Genomic DNA, 21,464 nt, shown 5'->3' with positions numbered 1-21,464 from the left:
CTGCACACCAGATTTTTTTTGGCCGAAAAGTCGGAGTTGGTTGTTGGAAGCATCATACTAACAAGCCGAAAATCGGCAGATCGGACGTTGGCCGAAAATTCCCTGCCAATTTTCGACGCGTGTGTACGGGGCTTAAGTTCTTGTAAGAGCTTGTTCCTGCTTCACTCTCTGGGGAAAGAGAGGTTCACCCACTGGAACCTTGTCTTAGGTGCAGGGTGGGTAGGAGACGGCGAGACCCCAACCAAGCTGCAGCAGTTCGTGGGGTCTGAGGTGGTTATGGTGTCTGGTGGAGTGCTTGGAGCCCTCGGGAAGCACTAGGAGCATCCGTCAACGGAAGTACCCAGTCGGGGGGGGGGGGGGGTCAGTGATCCGTTACAGAGAATAAGAGACGTCCAAGAACAGAACCTTGGGGGACCTCGACAGAGAAAGGGAGAGGAGAATGTAGAATTGTAAACACTAAAGGTGCGGTTGGATAAGTGGGATGAGAACCAGTGAAGAGTACAGTCACGTAGACTAAAGGTGTTTTTTTTTTTTTTTTGGAGGAGGGGGTGGTCCACTGTGTCAAAGGCAGCAGAGAGGTCCAAGAGTAGTAGGAGAGAATGATGTCCATTGGATTTAGCTGTTAGCAGATTGTTAGTGAGTTTTAGGAGATAAGTTTTAATGGAGTGTTGAAGGCGGAATCCAGACTGAAGGGGATCAAGCAGGTTATTCTCGGGGAGGTGGTCGCTCAGTCGTTTGTAGATTAGACCTTGTAGAGATGGGGCGTAGGTTGTTAAGATTAGGTATTTTCAATCTTCTTGTAGAGGTATAGCTTGATTTAAACACTTTTATAGATCACAAGGTTTGCTTTAAAGAAGAGACATTTGTGTTTGCTGGAGTCTTGTGTTTCCATAATGTGCTGAAAGGCAAAAGCAGACTTGGTTTCTATTGACAGGTTTTTTTTTACCCTGATAAATGTATGCATGAGGTCCACTGGGCCTTCAAGATGAAGTGTATTGTCCAATCAGGAGTCAGCTTTAATCTTCTAACACTGGAAAATGTACAGTTGATTCTAAAAGCAGCTCTGGCTATGTTTCTTCTTGCAGTCTATTACAATTTAGGTATTTTTCTCCACAGTCTAGCAGTGAAATCTTGTACGAAATTATTCAAGATTTAGCCCACATTCAGAAGGACAGTGTGAAGTAAGTCTGCTTTATTCAGATTTTTCTAACATTATCCAGGACTTTCTACGATATCATTGTTTTGAAATGTTGAATAAAGAAATAATTGTCAAACTTGAGCTCCAGCAAATAATTAAAAACATTTTCCACCTTTGTTTTTAATAAGTAGTGCGCCATCTAGTGGCAGGTATAATTTTTGACATTCAGAATTCTCAAGACACTACCTTTCTCCTTGTTGGCGCTTTTGAAGACTTCTGAGAACCTACCCATATAATAAAAAATGTTTGAATTAGTGATCGACCAATATTGGTTTTTCGTTGCCGATACCGATATTTTGGCCAATGCATAGCGGTATCGGCCAAAATGTTTGTACATTTAAAAAAAATCTTTTTTTTATTTTTGACAGATACTTTTGTGGAGGGATCTGGGGTCTAAAAGACCCCAAACCCCTTCTCTGCACTTAAAAGCATTCTCTCTGCACTTAAAAGCATTCAAAACGCCAAGTTTGGCTGTTTTGAATGCTGTAATTTTTTTGAATCTGGCGCCAGACATCACTTCCGGGTTTTTGCATGGAGACCCGATCAGAGCCAAATGTGGCCTTGATCAGGTCTTCGGCGGCCGTGCAGGCTGGTTGCCCAGGTCTCCCGGTGGGAAGGGAGACCCGGGCGAGCCGCGGTGGGGGGAGGGGCGACGTCCCCTCCCGCTCCTTGTAATAACAGCCGAGCGGCTTCTCAGCCGCATCAGTTGTCATTACAAGACAGCCGCCTGTCGGCTATGGACACCAGTACCGGGGTGATGCCTCTAAATGCAGGCATCACTCCAGTACAGCACTTTCCCGAAATATCGGCAATATCGGTAACCTCAGGGGCCGATTCCGATATATCGGGGAAAGTGCATATCGGCCCTCAATATATCAGCTTTGCCAATAATCGGTCGATCCCTAATTTGAATACTTATCCAATATAATACTAACAATAAAAAAATAAAAACCTGTGTGGGTTTCCTTCCACACTCCAAAGACATGTGATAGGTTATTTGGCTCCTGTCTAAATTGGCCCCAGTATGTGTGTGAATGAATGTGAGTTAGGGACCTTAGATTGTAAGCGTCTTGAGGGCAGGGACTGATGTGAATGTACATTATATGCTCATTGGCCACTTTATTAGGTACACCTGTTCAATTGCTTGGTAACACAAATTGCTAATCAGCCAATCATATGGCAGCAACTCAATGCATTTTAGGTATCTAGGCATGATGAAGACCACTTGCTGAAATTCAGACCAAGCATCAGAATGGGTAAGAAAGGGGATTTAATTGACTTTGAACGTGGCATGGTTGTTGGTGCCAGATGGGCTGGTCTGAAATTTTTTTAAAACTGCTGATCTACTGGGATTTTCACACACAACCATCTCTCAGGTTCCAGAGATTGGTCCGAAAAAGAGAAAATATCCAGTGAGAGGCAGTTGTGTGGACAAAAATGCCTTGTTGATGTCAGAGGAAAATGGGCAGACTGGTTTGAGATGATAGAAAGAAAACAGTAACTTAAAGTGGAGTTCCACCCTAATTCTATACTTACCTCCATCTTCTCGCTCCGGGTCACCTGAAAAACAAATGGCTAATCGCATTTTTTTTTTACTTACCTCATAGCGAAGAAAATATACTTACCTTACTTCCTTCCTCGGCCGCGGCCCGTCGTCACTTCCTGGCTCTGCAATGATTCCTGGGAGCTGAACGTCATCGCTCCCAGGAATCATTGCGCCTGCACCGGCCCCGACGTCAGTTCCGGGGCGCGCGCGTCATCCCCTTCTAAACAGCTTCTGGGCATGCCCAGAAGCTGTGGAGGGATGACGCGCGCGCCCAGAAGTGACGGCGGGGCTGGCGCAGGGCATCGTGGGACCGAAGAAGGCGGAAGAGGACTCCGAAGAGGATCGCGCTGGCTTCAAGCTGCCCACATCTGAGATGGCAGCGCTTGGCAAGACTTTTTCAAGGTAAGTATTTGTCCTAACAGGTAAGTGCAACCCGGGACAGATCAGAGGCTAGCCATTGTGGAATGTACTAGCCCTGACTGTCCCGGGGGTATTTAAAAAAAATAAAATAATTCCAGGGTGGAACTCCGCTTTAAATAACCACTTGTTATAACTGAGGTATGCAGAATACCATCTCTGAATGCACAATACATTGAACCAGATGGACTACAGCAGCAGAAGACCACACCAGGTGCCACTCCTGTCAGGTAAGACAGGAAACTGAGGCTACAATTCACACAGGCTCACCAAAATTGGACAAAGTAAGATTGGAAAAATGTTGCTTGGTCTGATGCATCCCGATTTCAGCTGCGACATTCAGATGGTAGGGTCAGAATTTGGCATAAACAACATGAAAGCATGGATCCATCCTGCCTTGTATCAACGGTTCAGGCTGGTGGAGTAATGGTGTGGGGGATATTTTCTTGGCACACTTTGGGCCCCTTAGTACCAATTGAGCATCGTTTAAACACCACTGCCTACCTGAGTATTGTTGCTGACCATGTCCATCCCTTTATGACTACAGTGTACCCATCTTCTGATGGCTCCTTCCAGCAGGATAATGCACCATGTCACAAAGCTCAAATCATCTCACCACTGGTTTCTTAAACAGGACAATGAGATCACTGTACTCCAATGGCCTCCACACTCACCAGATCTCATCCAATAGAACACCTTTGGAATGTGGTCGAACAGGAGATTCGCATCATGGATGTGCAGCCAACAAATCTGCAGCAACTGCGTGATGCTATCATGTCACTATGGACCAAAATCTCTGCGGAATGTTTCCAACACCTTGCTGAATCTAAGCCACAAACAAAGGCAGTTCTGAAGGCAAAAGGGGGTCCAACCCCATACCTTCCAACTTTTTGAGATGGGAACGAGGGACACTTATTTGCAAAGGTATGTAGGCATAGGACACACCCCCTTCCACACCCTCTTAATGGAGAATTATACATGAAAAAAGAATAAAGAGATTAGATGAACCCACATGCTTTTTTTCCACGACTGTTATTCCTTTATAATGGCTTTGAAATTTACAAATGCAGCAATTTAGAAATTGGATGAAAGTTTTAGCACTGGGAAACAGTTTTTGAAAGAGAAATCGGGCATTTTATATACAACTATATAGATCAGACCAAAATGAGGGACGTTGTTCCAAATCAGGGACAGCTGCAAGCTATGCAACCCGATACTAGCAGGGTGTACCTAATAAAGAGGCCGGTGAGTTAAAGCAGTGTGTAAATTGACGGCACGACATAAGTACCTGTAATAAATATAAAAAATGTAAAGAAAAGTTTAACGTTTTAACCCTTTCCCACCCACCCCAGCGTCTCTTCTGTTCTGAACACCAGGGGGCAGGAAAGATTTTTTTCAATCATGTAACCACTGTGATTAGCTGTCACCATGGTCACATGATCAGGAGCTGGTTCCACCAGCTACCAATCACTAGCAGGGACTAAAACCTCTTTCACAGCTCAGTCTCTGTGCCGGGAGCACGCAGCAAGCGCACCCTCAGCACAGAAACATCGGCCACCCAACAACGCATATGTGTGGTGTGCGGGCGTTAGATCCTACCCTTTTACTGCTGCACATCTGTCAGTTAAAATATAGTCATTTCTCCATTATATACTGCGTGGATATGCAAACTGTGGCCCTCCAGATGTTGCCAAACTACAAGTCCCATGAGGCATAGCAAGACTGACAGTCACAATCATGACACCCAGAGGCAGAGGCATGATGGGACTTGTAGTTTTGCAACAGCTGGAGGGCCACAGTTTGCATATACCTGAATTCTACTGTATATCAGGACATAAGAGTTTCTAACCCTCTCTCAGGTTTTCATTGATGCCCCTCTGGGGAGGTTTTCTCTCACTTTAGAAATGTTTGTCTGGAGTTAGGCTTTATTAGGAGTAGAAGCAGACTCTAACACTTGATGCTTGGAATTTTTTAGCTCACTTCTACAGGAGGCCAGGATTCTTGTGATCTCCCACAATATCTCCAGCAGGCTCTTCCAGCAGTGGTATTTCCATATAATGAGGCTGCAGTCCCATGATCCTGAAGATCTTTCACAAAACCAATCAGAGGAGGAGGTGGCAGAAAGGTGCCTCACAACATTGTTAAAGCTCGGGATCTTCTTGTCGGAGATGCTGCAGGTAGGTGTATGCTGCTAGCTCTCTTCCCTTAAAGTTGACCTATCAATAAATTATCAATTTACCATGAATAGGCACCTTTCACATGGGCGATCCGCCGAGCAGGCAGAGGACAGCTCCGTCTCCGCTTACTTTGCAGAGATGGAGCTGTCAGAGCCCCGCTCTCCTCTATGGGAGTTCGGAAGAAAACAGACCGCCTGTCCCATTTTAATCCAATCCAATCCTCCAGACGGATGGAAAATAGTTACATAGTTACAAAATAGGGTTTCCATCCAGCTGGATTTCACGGATCGGATAGCAGCGGGTGTCAGCGGACATGTCACCGCTGATATCCGCTGCCCCATAGGGATGCATGGAGCATTCGATCAGGTCCACCTGAAAAACGAACAGGTGGACCGAATTGTAAAGCCTGTGTGAAAGGGGCCTATATATCCTGACATATCACCAAACTGCCACCTACAATTTCAAAATTAAAAGTTCCTCATTTCCCTATTAAAGGGGCATCCTTGGAACGCTGAGTTTTTGTGTAAAATAATACCCTTGCAGTGAGCTGCCCCGTTCACATAAGGCAATTAGGAATGGCGGGCAGAATTGCCACCATACGAAATCATGGTAAAATGCACAACGTGCATTTGGGAGCCATTATTCTGAATGGCATCCTAAATGGGGTGCAATTTTGCCGCATTTGGCATGTGACACTTGTGGCAAAAACGTGCATTTAAAAATCACACAAAGCTCAAAAAGGTGCATAAGCTTCTTCTGCACGACAGATGTGCATAGGGCAGACCTATCCATGACGTGTAACAGTGTGAAAATGGCGGATAGAAAATCACGAGGGGGAACACTCATACACACTACGCGATGTGTGAACGGGGCCTTATACTTATCGAAGGCCTTAACCCTATTCCCCACTCTGGCAAGCTTCCACCATTGACCTCTTTTCTCCTGTGCTCTGGGTTGTGCATGATGATGTCAGAATGCAATGTGGGGAAGCCTGCTGGAGTAAGGAATAAGGCAAGTATTACAATTTATTCCACTATCCCTAGACTAAAAGCAATTGTAAAAGGGAAAAAAAAACCCACAATCTCTATATTTACCTGCTCTGTGCAAAGGAATTGTATAGAGCGACCCTGAACCTCCTCAGCTCGGGTCCCCTGCAAGCGTACACAGCCCTGGTTTGAATGAGGGATAAGGTAAGTATAACGGTGGATGAGGGGCCAAATTCAATGCCTAAACATTTTTTACCTTAAAGCAAGGAATGTATTAAAGTGTTCCTAAACCCAGGAGCCTGCATTCACTATATCTGGTCTCCCACAGTGCACAGAACATGGAAATGGAATTATTTTAGTAAATATAAACTGCTAAATACCTTTTCTCATCAGCAGTATATAGCAGTCTTGTAACTTCTATCAGTGTCTGGTTGAAGCTCGTAGGAGGAGTTTTCATTCTACTCTGGCTGTCCTGTGAGGCTGTATGAGCCCCTGACCCTCTGTCTGGACAGTGCTGATTGGCTCTGTGCTAATCACATGCACCCTTCCAAGAAAAAAAAAAAACTCTAGCCATACGCACCAAACTGAGCATGTGCAGCCTGACTCCATAGGCTCTGTGTGATAAGGAAATTAGCAGGGGACAGTGGAAGGAAAGGGAGGATCTGTGCATACAGGATCAAACAGCCCTTTTACACAATGCGGAGGATTAACCCCTTAGGTTCCACAGTGAGTATAACAAGCACGCTTTACTGCACATACAGACTGATTTTCTGTTGTGGTTTTAGTAAAACTTCATGGTAAAAAATGTTTAGGCTTTAGAACCAGTTTATGGAGCGTTTAACCCTTGCAGCATACTGTGGGTCCTACAAAAGTTATTTTACCCTAAAAAATCCCACAGTTCACATTGGCCTGCATTTTAAAACAATCTGTTTTAGCGTGAGACCTTGTGTGTATTTTTTCGCATAAAGAGCACCTTTCACCTTTTTTAAAATGTTATTTAAAAGCCACAAAGTGAAATTAAACAATCTCTATGCACAAATGCAGTGTGTAGAAAAAGATGATCTGAGACCTCCTCAGTTGCAGAAAACAGCATGCATTTTACGGCTCCATTGTTTTTGTGTGTGCCCTTGCAGAGATCTGCATTTTCTATTGCTGATCAAAGTTTAATATTGTATCCTTGTAGTAGGTCACAAGTTGAGTGTAAAAGGTTTGGTGTGGGGAAACAGGAGTGTCCCACACAGAGCCCTGACCTCAACCCTATGTGTACATAAGATTTACAATGGTTAGAAGAATTGAAATGGATTGATCTTTTTGCTACTTTTAATTGCTCCAGCCCAACAGTAAAGGTCCTGTAAAAGATCTGCATGGGTTGGCACCTGAACTGTGTGTCCAAGAAGAGACCATTCATTTCCTCCTCAAGTCTGACAGGTTTCTGAAACCAGAAGAGTTCCAAGCCATGTATGACAGACCAGTGAATGTCTCCATTGTATCAGGTAAGATACACATCAATGTATCAAAAGCCATTAGAGACAACTTTGGAACCTCTGTAATGATTTTAATGTAGTCACAGGAAGATTTAAATCTGTTAAATGGCCAACATAGTAAGGGGTTTCTAAAGGCCCCTCATTCATCGGGGCTTTTTATGATCGAAGGCCACCCAGGCTGAAGCGGATGAATTAAATTAGCTGTAGTATACATGAGGAACTCCAGCAGGTTGTATGGCCTCCTTGGTCTGGATTTACTTGTTTGATGAGTCAAAGCCTGATGAAGGGGGTCCCTTAGAACCCTCAAAAATGCATTGGTTAATAAAATGGATTGTTCCCAAATCCTTTAATGCGACATTGACTGCGTGTTTGACCCTCTTTTCTTCCTACATCCCATATCCAGATGTAAAGGGGCTGTAAACCCTTGTTTTTGTTGAAAAATGGGGAACAAAAGTGTTGCGTTTATAATTTTGTTCAGTGTATATTCCTTGTACACGTATTGCTCAGATGTTCATACAGCTGAAGTGTATTTCAGCCTGTCGTCGATTTTGGTAGGGTCCTAACTAGACATACCACCTAATATACATACAGACATACATACCCATCTAGACATACCACCTAACATACATGCAGACATACATACCACATAACAGACATACATACCCAACTAGACATACCACCTGTGCCTCCCATGAACTGAAATACACATTTTTTACACTGCACATCTACAGTGGATATAAAAAGTCAGGTTTCTGTGATGTAAAAAAATGAGAAGGCTAAATCATTTCAGAACTTTTTCCACCTTTAATGTGACCTATAAACTGTAAAACTCACTTGCACAACAAACTGAAATCTATTAGGTGGAAGCAAGTAAAAATAAAAAACAAATAATATGGTTGCATAAGTGTGCACACCCTTAAACCAATACTTTGTTGAAGCACCTTTTGATTTTATTACAGCATTCAGTCTTTTTGGGTAGGAGTCTATCAGCATGGCACATCTTGACTTCTGGTGTAGCCATTGCTTTGTTGATTTGGATGTATGCTTTTGGTCGTTGTCATGCTAAAAGGTGAAGTTCCTCTTCATGTTCAGCTTTCTAGCAGAAGCCTGAAGATTTTGTGCCAATATTGACTGGTATTTGGAACTGTTCATAATTCCCTCTACCTTGACTAAGGCCCCTGTTCCAGCTAAAGAAAAACATCCCCAAAACATGATGCTGCCACCACCATGCTTCACTGTGGGTATGGTGTTCTTTTGGTGCAGTGTTTTTGCATCTTTTGCAATTATGACCAAAAAGTTCAACCTTGGTTTCATCAGAGCATAGCACATTTTCCCACATGCTTTTGGGAGACTTCAGATGTGTTTTTGCAAAATTTAGGCAGGCTTGGATGTTTTTCCTCGTAAGAAAAGGCTTCCGTCTTGCCACTCTACTCCATAGCCCAGACATATGACATATACGGGAGATTGTTGTCACTTGTACCACACAGCCAGTACTTGTCAGATATTCCTGCAGCTCCTTTAATGTTGCTGTAGGCCTCTTGGCGGCCCCCCGACCAGTTTTCTTCTCGTCTTTTTCATCGATTTTGGAGGGATGTCCAGTTTTTGGTAATGTCACTGTTGTGCCATATTTTCTCCACTTGATGATGACTGGTTGTGTGTTCCATGGTATATGTAATGCCTTGGAAAATCTTTTGTCCCCTTCTCCTGACTGATACCTTTTAACAATGAGATCCCTCTGATGCTTAGGAAGCTCTCTGTGGACCGTGGCTTTTACTGTAGAATGCGACTAAGAAAATGTCAGGAAAGACCTACTAGAACAGCTGAACTTTATTTGGGGTTAATCAGAGGCACATGATGGCAGGTGTGTACGGACACCTATTTAACAGGAGTTTAAATGTGATTGCTTAATTCGGAACACAGCTACATCCCTAGCTAAAAGAGGGTGTGCACACTTATGCAACCACATTATTTTCGTTTTTTTTATTTTTACTTCCCCCCCTTAAAGATTTCAGTTTGTTTTTCAATTGATTTGTACAGTTTATAGGTCAAATTAAAGGTGGAAAAAGTTCTGAAATGACTTATCTGTGTCATTTTTTTACATCACAGAAACCTGACAGAGGTGTGTAGACTTTTTATATCCACTGTATGTTTATGAGGCCTTATAGCTTAGCATGGCATTACCCACAGAATGTTTATTACCACAACTCCACTCACTGGTTTTATTTACTATTTTCTTTGTAGATCAACTCTGGCCAGCCTCTCAACACTTCTACCTATAGCTGCCATTTGGATATTGTCTGCATCAACCACAAGACTTACCAGTTTTTACATCAAAATAGTATTTGACTGAATAAATGTTAAAATATGTTACCACATAAATAAATCTTTAGTTGTATTTAAATAAAAAAAAGCTCCAATGTGAACGTGCACAATGACACCAGACAAATAATGATTACCTCACAACCATATTTTATTTCCTCAGAAACAGGAAATGTATATTTAACAGAAACCTCCTTAAGTGTGCCAAAAATATATAATTTATAATACATTGTCTTTTCAACCATATCCAAAGCGCTTAAACTGCCTCACACCTGCGCCGGACCATAGGGAAAAAAAAAAAAAAGTGAAACCGTGAGGCCTGTACAATTTGCATTCAATATATTTATAGACTGGTTCAAAAATCGGTTTTAATACAATCTGCTATGACCAAAAAGCAAAAGGAAAAAATAAAAGAAAATTAAACAGAGCCATTCTTAAGAGTGTGACTGATGCTGACAGAAGTCAAAATATCCACATTTGTGGAAAAATTCAATGATAGTAGGCCTCGCCTGTTGCCTTTGCCTCATAATTAGCTTAGAATGTTTGAGCGAAGAATGGCCTCGGTTTATTTTGGCCAGCCAATCGGCCATTCTATTGTATGGACAACAAAAGTGCAGATAATTCTCAACTAAGACACTTTAATGAGGCCAAGCATGCCTGAAGGTTGTGTCCTTTCACATTCTGCCAGAACCTCAAAAAAGGGACAGTCTGCTCTGGACAAAGCAAACGGGCCTACAATCAGATAGGTTCAAACATGGCCCCAGTAAAGATGAAGAAAATAGAGAAAGGAAGGAGGGGGGAAGGCATGGAGTTAGCTGTATTGCTTTTTAAAATAGGTTTGATATCTCGGATATATAAATGGTAAAGCTAATGTTTACCTTATCCATACAAAAATATAATGCCAAAACTTGTGTGTAGTGGTCCTCACCTGTACAAAGTATATACATTCCATCATGGTATAATCCATTGCTTTCTGGGATTAGACATTATAGGCTGAATAGAGGCCAACTGTATTTGTCCATTGGATATCATAATGGAAGACTGCTGATTACAAAAATCTTGTTGGCTTAATGCACACAGCCATACACCATGGAGAGCCTGCATGATCATTCTCCCAGGATCTGCTACAACCGCATTTATTATATTTATACAAGAATCCCACCATCTGTTACACATCATTAGCTTGTCTGGAATCCCTCGTTTGGGTACTGAAGTGACAGCGCACATATCACCCTCTAATTTTTTGTATACAACCGCATACAGCCACCCATTTAGATGGGTCAGAAGATGGGGCTGTACAGTTACGTGCTGCGGTTGCGTAAGGCTGGGTTAACACATGTGCAGCCGCGGGTTCGTGCCTGGGGTCCGGCAGGTGTACAACAGTTCCAAATTCGTACCTGAATTGGACTCAAAACATGCACAGGACCCTTTTTTCAATCCAGACTGCAGCCGCCCCCGACAAGTGTGAACCAGCTCCATTGAGAGCCAGTCACACTCGCATGTCATGCAAATTGGATGCGGGGAAACCTCCATCCAATTCGCATGTGTGAACCCAGCCTAAAGCACCTGCCCAGGCACTTGATAAGTGTGCGTTCTCATCATACATCCGTGTACATGTGGATGCTTTACGCAACCCCTGGCACATAATAGTTGCATCTTCTAACTCTTTATGGGCTTCTATATGCAGGGGGCGTGGGAGGATGCTTACACAGGCTGTGCACACTATACGGCCATGTGCTGGTAGTCTTTAGCTCTGGTCATCTACTGAAACTTTTATATGACTTTTAATTTTATAAGCTGCCCTCTAGTTTTTTTTTAGGTTTTAAGATTTATCTAGGAGGCCAAATACTAGGTCCTATAGGTATAATGTTCATCAGGTATTTACTGAGCATTTAATACTGTATGTGTCTGCAGAAAACCTGTTGTCTACCAGAACCGGTCACATTGAAACCAAAGCTTTTACTAAGCATTTTGTCTGTGTCGACGAGGCTTTGTTCACTTCAAACAGATTTTGCAGTGACATACATGTCTATGGAATGGCAAAACAAAATGAAGCAGGTCAAATGCAGGAGCAAAAGGTCAACAGTACACATCAATGAATTCTGAATCATCTCAGAAATGTCCCAAACTGATGGAAGTCCAAAGCTTGTCAACAGAGGCCCAGCTAACTACTTGTTTAATGCTTTTCAGCTGCCATACACTTATATGTGGCAACACAGAGGTGGGCCTTATTCCAAGCCGGGCATTTGCCAGGTACTATGTTGGGCTATGCTTAGCATTGGGACAATTTTGTCACATGTTCTACAACAGATTGAAACTAGTGCCAAGGGAAGATTTTGGCTGACCTTTCAATTTAAGGGGTTAAGACAACTGTATACAGTGACGAATAACGCCACACACAATAAAAAACAGATTTAGGGTTCACAAATACTAATCTCTGCATTACAATATTGGAACATGCCTGTAACATTGAAGCTGAATTTCAGGATTTTAACTACCTTGTAAAATGTGCTGGATTAGTAGAGGTTAAGTCTAATGAGGTGCATGCCACCACGTATATTTATCTCTTTAATTTACACTTTGTTTTTTTCTGAATGCCAGGAGTATAACTATGCCTATGCTTCTGGAGCTCAGAAACAGGACCCCGTGGTCTCAGCTAATGTGTTCCATGCAGCTGCTGTGCCTGCCCCTCCCCTTGCTCAATCACAGAGTGCTTTGTATTAAATACACAAAATACAAAGGCTTCTGTGAATGAACAGATGTGGGGTGGGGTGAGATGAGATTCTCTCCTGTCAAAGCGTCAGGAGGGTAGGGATAGCTGCAATCCTGGAGCTTCGTAAAACGGATGTAAATTAAAGAGATAAGCGCACAGGGTGGCATGTACCTCGTTGGAGTAAACTCATAAGGGTTGATTTAATAAAACTGGAGAGTGCAAAATCTGGTGCAGCTCTGCATAGAAACCAATCAGCTTCCATTTTTTTTTTGTCAAAGCTTAATTAAACAAGCTGAAGTTAGAAGCTGATTGGGTAAAATGCACAGCTGCACCAGATTCTGCACTCTGCAGTTTTAGTAAATCAACCTCATAGTGCGTTGCTGATTTCCTGGAGTTCGGCTTTGAGCATTGTTTGGCCTATTGTTTTTCAAATAAGTTTTGAAATTAAAAAGAAATATCTGGTTTCTCCGCTCAACATTGTTAGTTGCCTTTCAGAAGTAATACCAGGCCTCTGTTGATATTTTATGAATATCTATGGAAAAAAAATGAACAAAAAAAGAAGATCAGGGAAAAAATATTTTCAGTTTAATAGGGTTTCAGCAGCAAGTTCTTTTTTTATAGAAAGCCCATAGGCTGTTTCCAAGTCCGGCAGACGCAGCCTTCAACAAAGAACAGCTTCATTTTAGAATTATTTTCCGCTCACTTACAAATGTGCCCGATAAGGGAGTGTGCATTTCCAGGTTTCTACCCTACAGATGGTAAACTGAAAACCAGCAGTTCCCAAACAACTATGTGCCTATGACGTTAGTAATTCTTATAGCATCAGTCAACACGTTATCAACCTCCGATTGAATATTAAAGCCTAAAGGTTTATTATGAAAACCGGTATATGTAAAAGGTACGTGCAATATGCAGTCCCATTCCTACTACAGTGGCAGTTCAAGCCCGACTGGCACCCGAGAGATTTCTAACAAGGATAGAAACTCATTTAACTGTGGTGGTGGAATGTCTGTAGAAGTTTCTATCCCATACAGCTAAATACTTTTTATTACTAGTGGCATAAAATAAGTAAATATTGAAGGGATTGTCCGATCAGTCCCCGAAGATAGGGTTGCACGATCCTCAAAGGCAAGACACATCAGGTCATTCAAACTTTAAAGTTATCTTCCAACAAAACGACTGACAGTAAAAGCTTCTCACTGTTGGGTCTTGACACGGCAACCTAGATGGGTCAGCAGGGCTGGATTGTCTGCATCTTGGGAGTGCAGAAGACTATCTCTTTTACAAAGCTGTGCTCTCAGCTTCAGTATCGAGAAGGGCGATCATCAACTGAGAAGGATCTGTAATGGGGACTGGGCACACAGAATCAGCGACAGGCTGTGCTAGTATTGGTTCTGGAAAGAGAAATAAGGAAGCAAAACAAGGAAAAAAAAAAAAACAACATTTTCATTATAACAAACTACATACAATTCAGAAAGGAGACATTTTCAATCCCTATAAGGCTGAACAGAAATGTATCTTTACTAATTTGAGATGTATTTACAAGAATTGGTTTCTGATAAATTTTTGCTTTAAAAAAAGGGGGTAGGCACACATGACGGTCAGCATGCGTTACTGTAGAACAATAAAACATTCTACGATAGTTACCCTCCATTTATTAACTAACAACTTCAGATCAAGCTAAAATTCTGTATATAATAGGATATCTCATAAATGTTCTTATCATCGCACCCCCCCTGCTTAAAATGGAGATTGCCCACCTTAAAAATTTTTACACTGTTGAATGCACTTTAACCAGTACCAGCCAATGAGTTTTTAGCTTTTTTCAGTTTGTCCTAAGCACTTGATTTACTGGTTGGAATGGTTTACAGCACCTCCCTCTTTTAAGCCTGTAAGTACAATGTAAAGCTGACCTGTGGCCTACACACACTTTGGTCTGCCATTTTATTGGTTGATGCAAGAGACCCTGAAAATAGCGAGCCTCATGAATAGAAATGCTAATGTTGAACACAGCAGCCAATCCAATGTCGGCTTTTATTGTCTAAACTGTGCTTGAAGATTGACAGATGTTATCCGACTGGTTTGCCCTAGCCAGGGGACACTTTAGCTCCCACTTAGATAAAAGCGAGTCTATGCTTTGTCTATTGGTGATGTTATTAGTACCTTTCATGCTTAGACCGCATCAAAATGGCTGCACATTGTGTGTGAAGGTGTCAAGTCTTTTTAGTGGACCTCACATATTGCAGAATCTTTCAGAAATATCATAGGATTTCTGTGGGATTTGGTTAATGTGGTAAATAAAATCATATCTGAACCATAAACCCAGTCTAGAACCAGACATGTCGGGGGGCAATACTTTAGACTGGGATCAGTCCCAGAAGATCATACAAGAGAAGAGCACACTGCTCCCTGCAGAGACAGCAAGCTAAAAGTAGTATAATGATGACATCATAACACAAACCTGGGTAGGTTTAAATCACAGCAGCCTGTGTGCTCTTGTGTTCCACGTGACAATCACGCAGTCTAGAAGGAAGCAAGCCACACCCCCAGGGAGCCCACATGCTGTATTAGTGAGTGCATACAAGCCTGGTTAGGGCCACATACAGTTAGTACCCAGCACAAGTGACAGAAATCATGATTGGAGGGCAGGTGTCAGATGAGTGTATGTTTTGGCCAATCACGTGCCTCGTTCCTTACCATTGACATTTTCCAAAGTCAGTGTTTACTGATAAAGCCCCATCAAACATCTGAGTTGGTCAATAAAATTGTTTCAAGTTAGAAATCTGATACAGGGAAACATGTTAAGCCAAATCATTTTTTTTAAGCTACCTGCTCTAACAGCAGCCATCTTTCTGGCAGAGCTAAATATTCAACCAATCAATTTAAAAGGAATTAGAACATCAGTGCGGAACACAGCACAGAGTAGTCCTCACAAGAAACCGACCGGTTGCCTATCTTTAGCATACTGGTTCACAAGACAAAATGGCTGCCTGCAAAGGGCTCCATGATGTGTCTTAAGGTAGTACTGCTTTTGCTGCTTTTAGTAAGCAATCAGGTTATTCTTTTCTTTTATCTATATAGTTCTAAATGTCTACAGGAAAGGAGAGGATTGGTTGCTATGTGCAAACTGAACCATACCTTCATATATTATTTATTGGTGTTGCCCTGTGAAAGAGAAATGCGGAACCATCATGGATTCCTAAAGTGGTATTCCAAGTTTAGAATAGATTGGAGAATTGTTAGATGCACTGTCAAGTTTTTGCTACCACTAAGGATATTTACCCTTACTTCCTGTGTATACCCAAAAGGAAGTCCAAGATAATCCCACCAAAAGAGTCATCACCAAATACATCCACAGACAGATTCACCCTTGCTTGTTGTCCAGACAGCAGGAAGTGAAAGAAGATCTTTTTAAAGGGAGTAGTTTCCCACGTTTGACAGTTATCACCAGCACAGGTAGACTCTTCCTGTCCCAGTGACTGTAAACTTTTAGATTTCTCCACTTCCTTTCTTGTAAGTCTTCCCAATGGTGTCTCCTCTTACAAGAGATAGTAGCCTCCTAACTCCATCTAAAAGAAAACTATTCTGCTTAAAGTTCCATTTTGAACAATAAAATTACATTGCTGCTAGTAAAATAACCTATCTTACTTAAAAGGCATTTAGCCACAAAGCGTTCTTCAAAGGATCTACAAAAGTCCCTTATGACTTTTCCCTTCTAATATTCATGGCCTGAATGTTTAATTAAGAAAATCACTAATTTAAAATTGCTATTATTTGTAATAATTGTATGCTTTCAATTTAAAAAGTACCGGTCAAAAGGAGTTGGCCATTTTGTAGGGAAAAAAACTATTTTTCAAAAAGTGTACTAGAGTTGTTGCAAGTTCCTAAGATCTGGGGTTGATTTACTAAAACTAGAGAGTGCAAAATCTGGCACAGCTGTGCATGGTAGCCAATCAGCTTCTAATGTCTGCTTGTTCAATTAAGCTTTGACAAAAAACCTGGAAGCTGATTGGTTTCTATGCAGAGATGCACCTGATTTTGCACTCTTCAGTTTTAGTAAATCAGTCCCACTGCTGAATACTAGTTCTCCCTATTTCCAATAGGGATATTTCCCAGGCTTAATTCCAGATTCTGTTCCTATAATTCGACGTTTGGTTATCTCCTCCCACTTTTTTGTGGTCCGACTCCTCCGGAGACATTCACCATTAAATAAAATAAATACAAAATATCTGCAGGAAAAGTGGGATCCTCTCATATTTGCCACAGCAGGCGACCTGAGAACAAACCATTGGAGTTTACAAGACACACAGAAAAATGTTGGGGATTTCAACTCTCCAGCCTCCACTATAAACCAAAATATCAGTTTTTAATAGACCGACCTAATGCGTATCAGCTACATTTTCATGTTATCACCTGTTTATAGACTTTGTAGTTAAAGTAGTTAAGATAAAAACATTATGTACTACATCTTTGAAGGCTCTCATATATCCAGGTCATAGCATATCTAGTAGTAGTTAGTCCTGTTCAATTTGTAGCTTCTCCACGACACTTGTTCAGTTCTAATGAGTGTCGGGAAGATACCCAAGCATTTATATCCATATAAGGATCACCGACACGTTCCTCCAATCACCATGGAATGGGTAGATGTTGAGAAGTACAAGTTGCGGAACCACTTTGTTTCCACCCATGGTGTCAGGAGGTCTGCTTGGGTGTTAATTTGCCTCAATTTACATGGCTAAAAGTGTGGGGTGAACTGTTGTCAAATCGCAGGGGTAGAGATGTTAGCATTATCTATAAATTCCATGGTGATTGGATTAAGGGGTCTGCTCTACCTGTCTGGATAAGCTTCTGACACTCATCAGAACGGAAGTAAGGGCTTTTGGAGAAGATATGAAACTTCTTCAACATTACAGAACAAGTCCAGTTGAATGTGACTAACTACTAATACAAACTACAAACACAAAAGAACGTTTGTGCTTAAAGTTATGACAATAAAACATGAAAAATCATAGGTGATGAAATAAAAATTAAAAAACATACATATGCAAACAAAATTTGAAAAATTAGGAAAACTGATGCACAGACACTTGTACAGAAAAGGTGCTTTATCAGCCAACCATTAGACGGCTTTGAATTTACAAAGTATGTGAAAGATCAATTGGCTGACTCTTGCCTCTTTAATGCTATAGTGTCTGCACTAGTTTTCAGCAATGCTGTCAATATGGTTTTGCTAGTGTACTAGTTACATTCATACACTGGTGCGAGTGTCTAGACGTGAGGTGAACAGCCAACTATCATGCAAACTAAATCCCGTTCTACCACCAGGGTGCAGCATATCTAAAGCAGTGTGCCACCCAAAACAAAGGATGTGATGCCTTATACCATCAATTAGGGATGAGCTCAGGCCTGTTCGTAGTCCCCAACCAACCTGAGCAATCGTGCCCAGAAGCCGTCACTGCACACCGCCAATCACAGGCAGCGTGTGAAAATGCAGCTGCGGGCCGGGAAATGTCTCACTGCCTATAAATGGCGGTGTACAGTTTCGGCTTCCTGATGGGATTGCTCAGGTGGGTTGGGACTAGGATTCGAACACGCCTGAGCCCATCCCTACCATCAATGCATGCGTGCAGGGGAACACGGAGTGTGTGTGCAGGTAAAGGGAAACCCTGGGCAGCTCATGTTTAAGCAATTTGAAACTTCGTTACTTGGCCTGATCTGTATGTCTGTGCTTATGTATCCCCAAGTGTTAATAATGGCCCCATAAATCTGCTTTAAGACCCTGAGTGGGTTTTTCGTTTGTTACCTTTCTCTGAGAAGTCAATAAAAATATTGAAACAGAAAAAAAATGGCCCCATAATTGTGCAGGCAAGAGGAGTAGGTCTGTGGTTTTATAAGCCAATCAGACTGGGACCTACTAGCAAGCTCATCTCTAGAGAAATATTGGGAATGTCACTAATGGCTTCTTAACCAGTATCAGGACTGTCATCCTCACTTCTCTACTTGACGTTAAATGGTAAATACAGCATTTCTGTCATGACAAGTTCCTTTTACAATAAGATCACTACACAGCCTATAGACCCCTCCCATCTAGAGTTGTCCTTTAAAAGAGACCCTGTCACCAACTTTAACATTTGCAGGTAAAAGTACAGAAATAAAATTGTATTTTAACCGCTTAAAGACCACCAAATCGCAAATTTACTGCTACAGGGCGACCCTCCTATGCAGAATCATGTATAGATACATGTATATAAATGAGTACACCCCAACAGATTTGTCAGAAAATATGCAGTGACAGGTACTCTTTATGGAGAGATCAATTGTCTAAAAGACCCCTCCACTACACTTCCATGTATTCAAAACGCTTAAAACTGAATTTTTGAATACACTCACTTTTTGAAACTGCCGTCTTTATCAGCTGAGTAACCCGGAAGTGATGAAATTAACGCCGCCTCCGTGTTACGTCATCGGAGACTTGATCGAAGCCGTATCTGGCTTAGATCGGGAGTCCATCCATGCCACAAATTCATTTTAATTCACTTACAATGTGCCTATAAACTTACTAGGTGGTTTGACTTCTTTCCAAACTCCACAGTCAATTTCCTAGCACAGCCCCATCTCTCCTAACACATGATAGCCCTCTCTTCTTCCAAGTGTTACTGTATGTGCTGGCCCAGCTCCTTCACCCCTCCATTCACCTTCCTACATAACCTTTTTATAGCAGCTTAGGGAGGAGTGAAGGGAAATAGTAAAAGTGTCACTGCAGTCTGCTGACATCACATCCATGATGGCGGTGCCCAGCAGCAGTCTCAGTACCTTTGGATTACTATACAAGGGAAGCTTTTACAGGTAAAAAGGATGCCTATAATATGTAAAATGCACACAAAATCTTATAGGAAACTTTTTGTTAAGATGAATGGTTTGGTGACAGGGTCCTATTAAAATGACAGTACAGAGCACAATAGCTTAGATCAATATTTCTCAACCAGGGTTCCATAGAACTATTGAGTTGTAGATATAGTCATTTTTAGCAGGGGTTCCCAGAGACCAGGTGGTTATTTTGAGGGTTCCTCTGTGTTGAAAAAGGCTGGCTTAGACAGTGAGGTAGCGTAAAGTACAATATCCACAGCAGCCAATTAGAAAACACCTCCTAACTCCATCTTCACTTCTATAGGAGATGGTATCTTACTTTTTGTTGGCTCTTCTTTATACAGTAAGGCTGGATTCACACATATGCGATGCAGGAACCAGCACAATTCTAGTACGGGTTCCCGTATCGCATCTCCCCTCGCTATACTGCCCTCTGCGAACCTCTGCAGGTGTCAATACAAAGTTAAGGACACCCCCAGATCAGTTTTCAAATTGCAGTGCCAACCACCCATGCAATCTGATTCCAGTGCCAGGAAAAAAAAGGTTCCTGCACCTTTTTCATGCAAATCCAACGCAAGTTCAGCCATACAACTGTATGGCTGAATTTGCATTTGGACTGACATCGCATGTGATCTGCACAGCAATGCGGTGCGAGTCACATGCAATGTCTGACATTGCGTATGTGTGAACCCAGGCTTAGCCTGATGTGTAATGCAGTAACCAGCACAGTGCTCCTATAAGCCCAAGTGGGGGTCCTATAAGCCCAAGCGGGGCTCCTATAAGCCCAAATGGGGGTCCTATAAGCCCAAGCGGGGAACAAAGTTGTTACATTAGCAAATAATTAATGGTGAAAGTCACTGTAGATATGCCCATCAATGGGCTTTCTGTTGTATCAGGACATGAATCAGCTCCCCAGGTGTGTTTATTACTATGGTGCAGGAAAGTGCTGATGGGATGCAGATTTGGTGTCGGGTGCAGATGGTAGGGAGGGGGTCTGGACAATATGGTGTTGAGTGGGATGGTGTGAAATGAAAATCATGAGTGGACAAAGGTTGCAAGGCCAAGCGGTGAACACAAACACAGAGGCGGTGCAGGCAGTGTCAGCAGTGTACAAACCTTAATACCGGTAATTTTCGTAACCTGTTGGAGGCACCACAGACAAAACTATTAGCAAGCGTTGCCCACCACGCAGCTCACCGCCAACCCCACCACCCCTTCTTTGATTTTGGGTTTAGTGTCATGCTGAGAGCAAAAACAGCCAGTGATAGCCAGCGTGGACTTAGGATATAATCCACTTAATGATTTAGGGCAGAGGTGCAACAGCATCTGGTCTGCAGGTGTAAGCCGTTCTGTTTGAAGAAAATTGGCCAATTTGTGTGCAATAACACAAGTTCAGGTAAGTAGGAGTTTGGGAAATTCACACTGCTATTAGGAAAAGGACGGTTAAACAATTAACAAGATGCGGTAAGTAGCTTTTCCATTAGTAATATCAAGTGGAACAGATTCTACAATATTTCTAACACTATTGCAGTGCACTTCTCCCAGGATGCTTTTCAAAAAAGCAGAGATTGACAAGGAGTGTGACTGCCTTCCTTTTCCACATAAGTCTTAAAATGGGATGCACTGATCAGAATAGACCAATTAGGGATGGACTAAAGTCTGCTCACTAATTATGAGACTGTGATGGATACTCCTAATGTAACCTAGTGAAAAAACATTATCTAACCTCCATGTTCTAAGTGAACTCTAGAGCAGCA

The 21,464-nt window shown here is 42.1% G+C and overlaps 3 protein-coding genes across 4 annotated transcripts in view; 1 reads left to right on the top strand and 2 right to left on the bottom strand.

Annotated features, from left to right (window-relative positions):
* LOC309558612 (testis-expressed protein 47-like) overlaps positions 1 to 10,127 on the top strand; it is a gene marked incomplete at its 5' end in the record, with an annotated part of 28,329 nt that extends 18,202 nt beyond the window's left edge. Inside the window, 4 exons of the mRNA XM_082261680.1 lie at positions 1,117 to 1,181; positions 5,137 to 5,338; positions 7,658 to 7,817; positions 10,050 to 10,127. Of these exons, the coding sequence (XP_082117806.1) occupies positions 1,117 to 1,181; positions 5,137 to 5,338; positions 7,658 to 7,817; positions 10,050 to 10,087 (465 nt within the window). The 3' untranslated portion in view covers positions 10,088 to 10,127. The remainder of the gene's footprint in view (positions 1 to 1,116; positions 1,182 to 5,136; positions 5,339 to 7,657; positions 7,818 to 10,049) is intronic.
* CACNG3 (calcium voltage-gated channel auxiliary subunit gamma 3) overlaps positions 861 to 21,464 on the bottom strand; it is a 483,472-nt gene continuing 462,868 nt past the window's right edge. The window contains exon 5 of the transcript XR_014225405.1: positions 861 to 872. The gene's annotated coding sequence lies outside the window, so the exon portion shown is untranslated. The remainder of the gene's footprint in view (positions 873 to 21,464) is intronic.
* ARHGAP17 (Rho GTPase activating protein 17) overlaps positions 13,329 to 21,464 on the bottom strand; it is a 47,098-nt gene continuing 38,962 nt past the window's right edge. Inside the window, exons 17-18 of one of the 2 annotated variants that reach the window (XM_082260631.1) lie at positions 15,538 to 15,587; positions 14,116 to 14,234 (exon numbers count right to left, since the gene is read on the bottom strand). In XM_082260631.1, the coding sequence (XP_082116757.1) occupies positions 15,580 to 15,587 (8 nt within the window). In that variant the 3' untranslated portion in view covers positions 14,116 to 14,234; positions 15,538 to 15,579. Of the gene's footprint in view, positions 14,235 to 15,537; positions 15,588 to 21,464 lie in introns of both variants that reach the window. The other variant, XM_082260630.1, reaches the window with a different exon arrangement.

The sequence above is a fragment of the Pelophylax lessonae genome (assembly GCF_965119305.1).
Source record: "Pelophylax lessonae genome assembly, chromosome: 6".
NCBI classification, from domain to species: Eukaryota; Metazoa; Chordata; class Amphibia; order Anura; family Ranidae; genus Pelophylax; species Pelophylax lessonae.
This window is presented reverse-complemented; position numbering and strand designations above follow the sequence as displayed.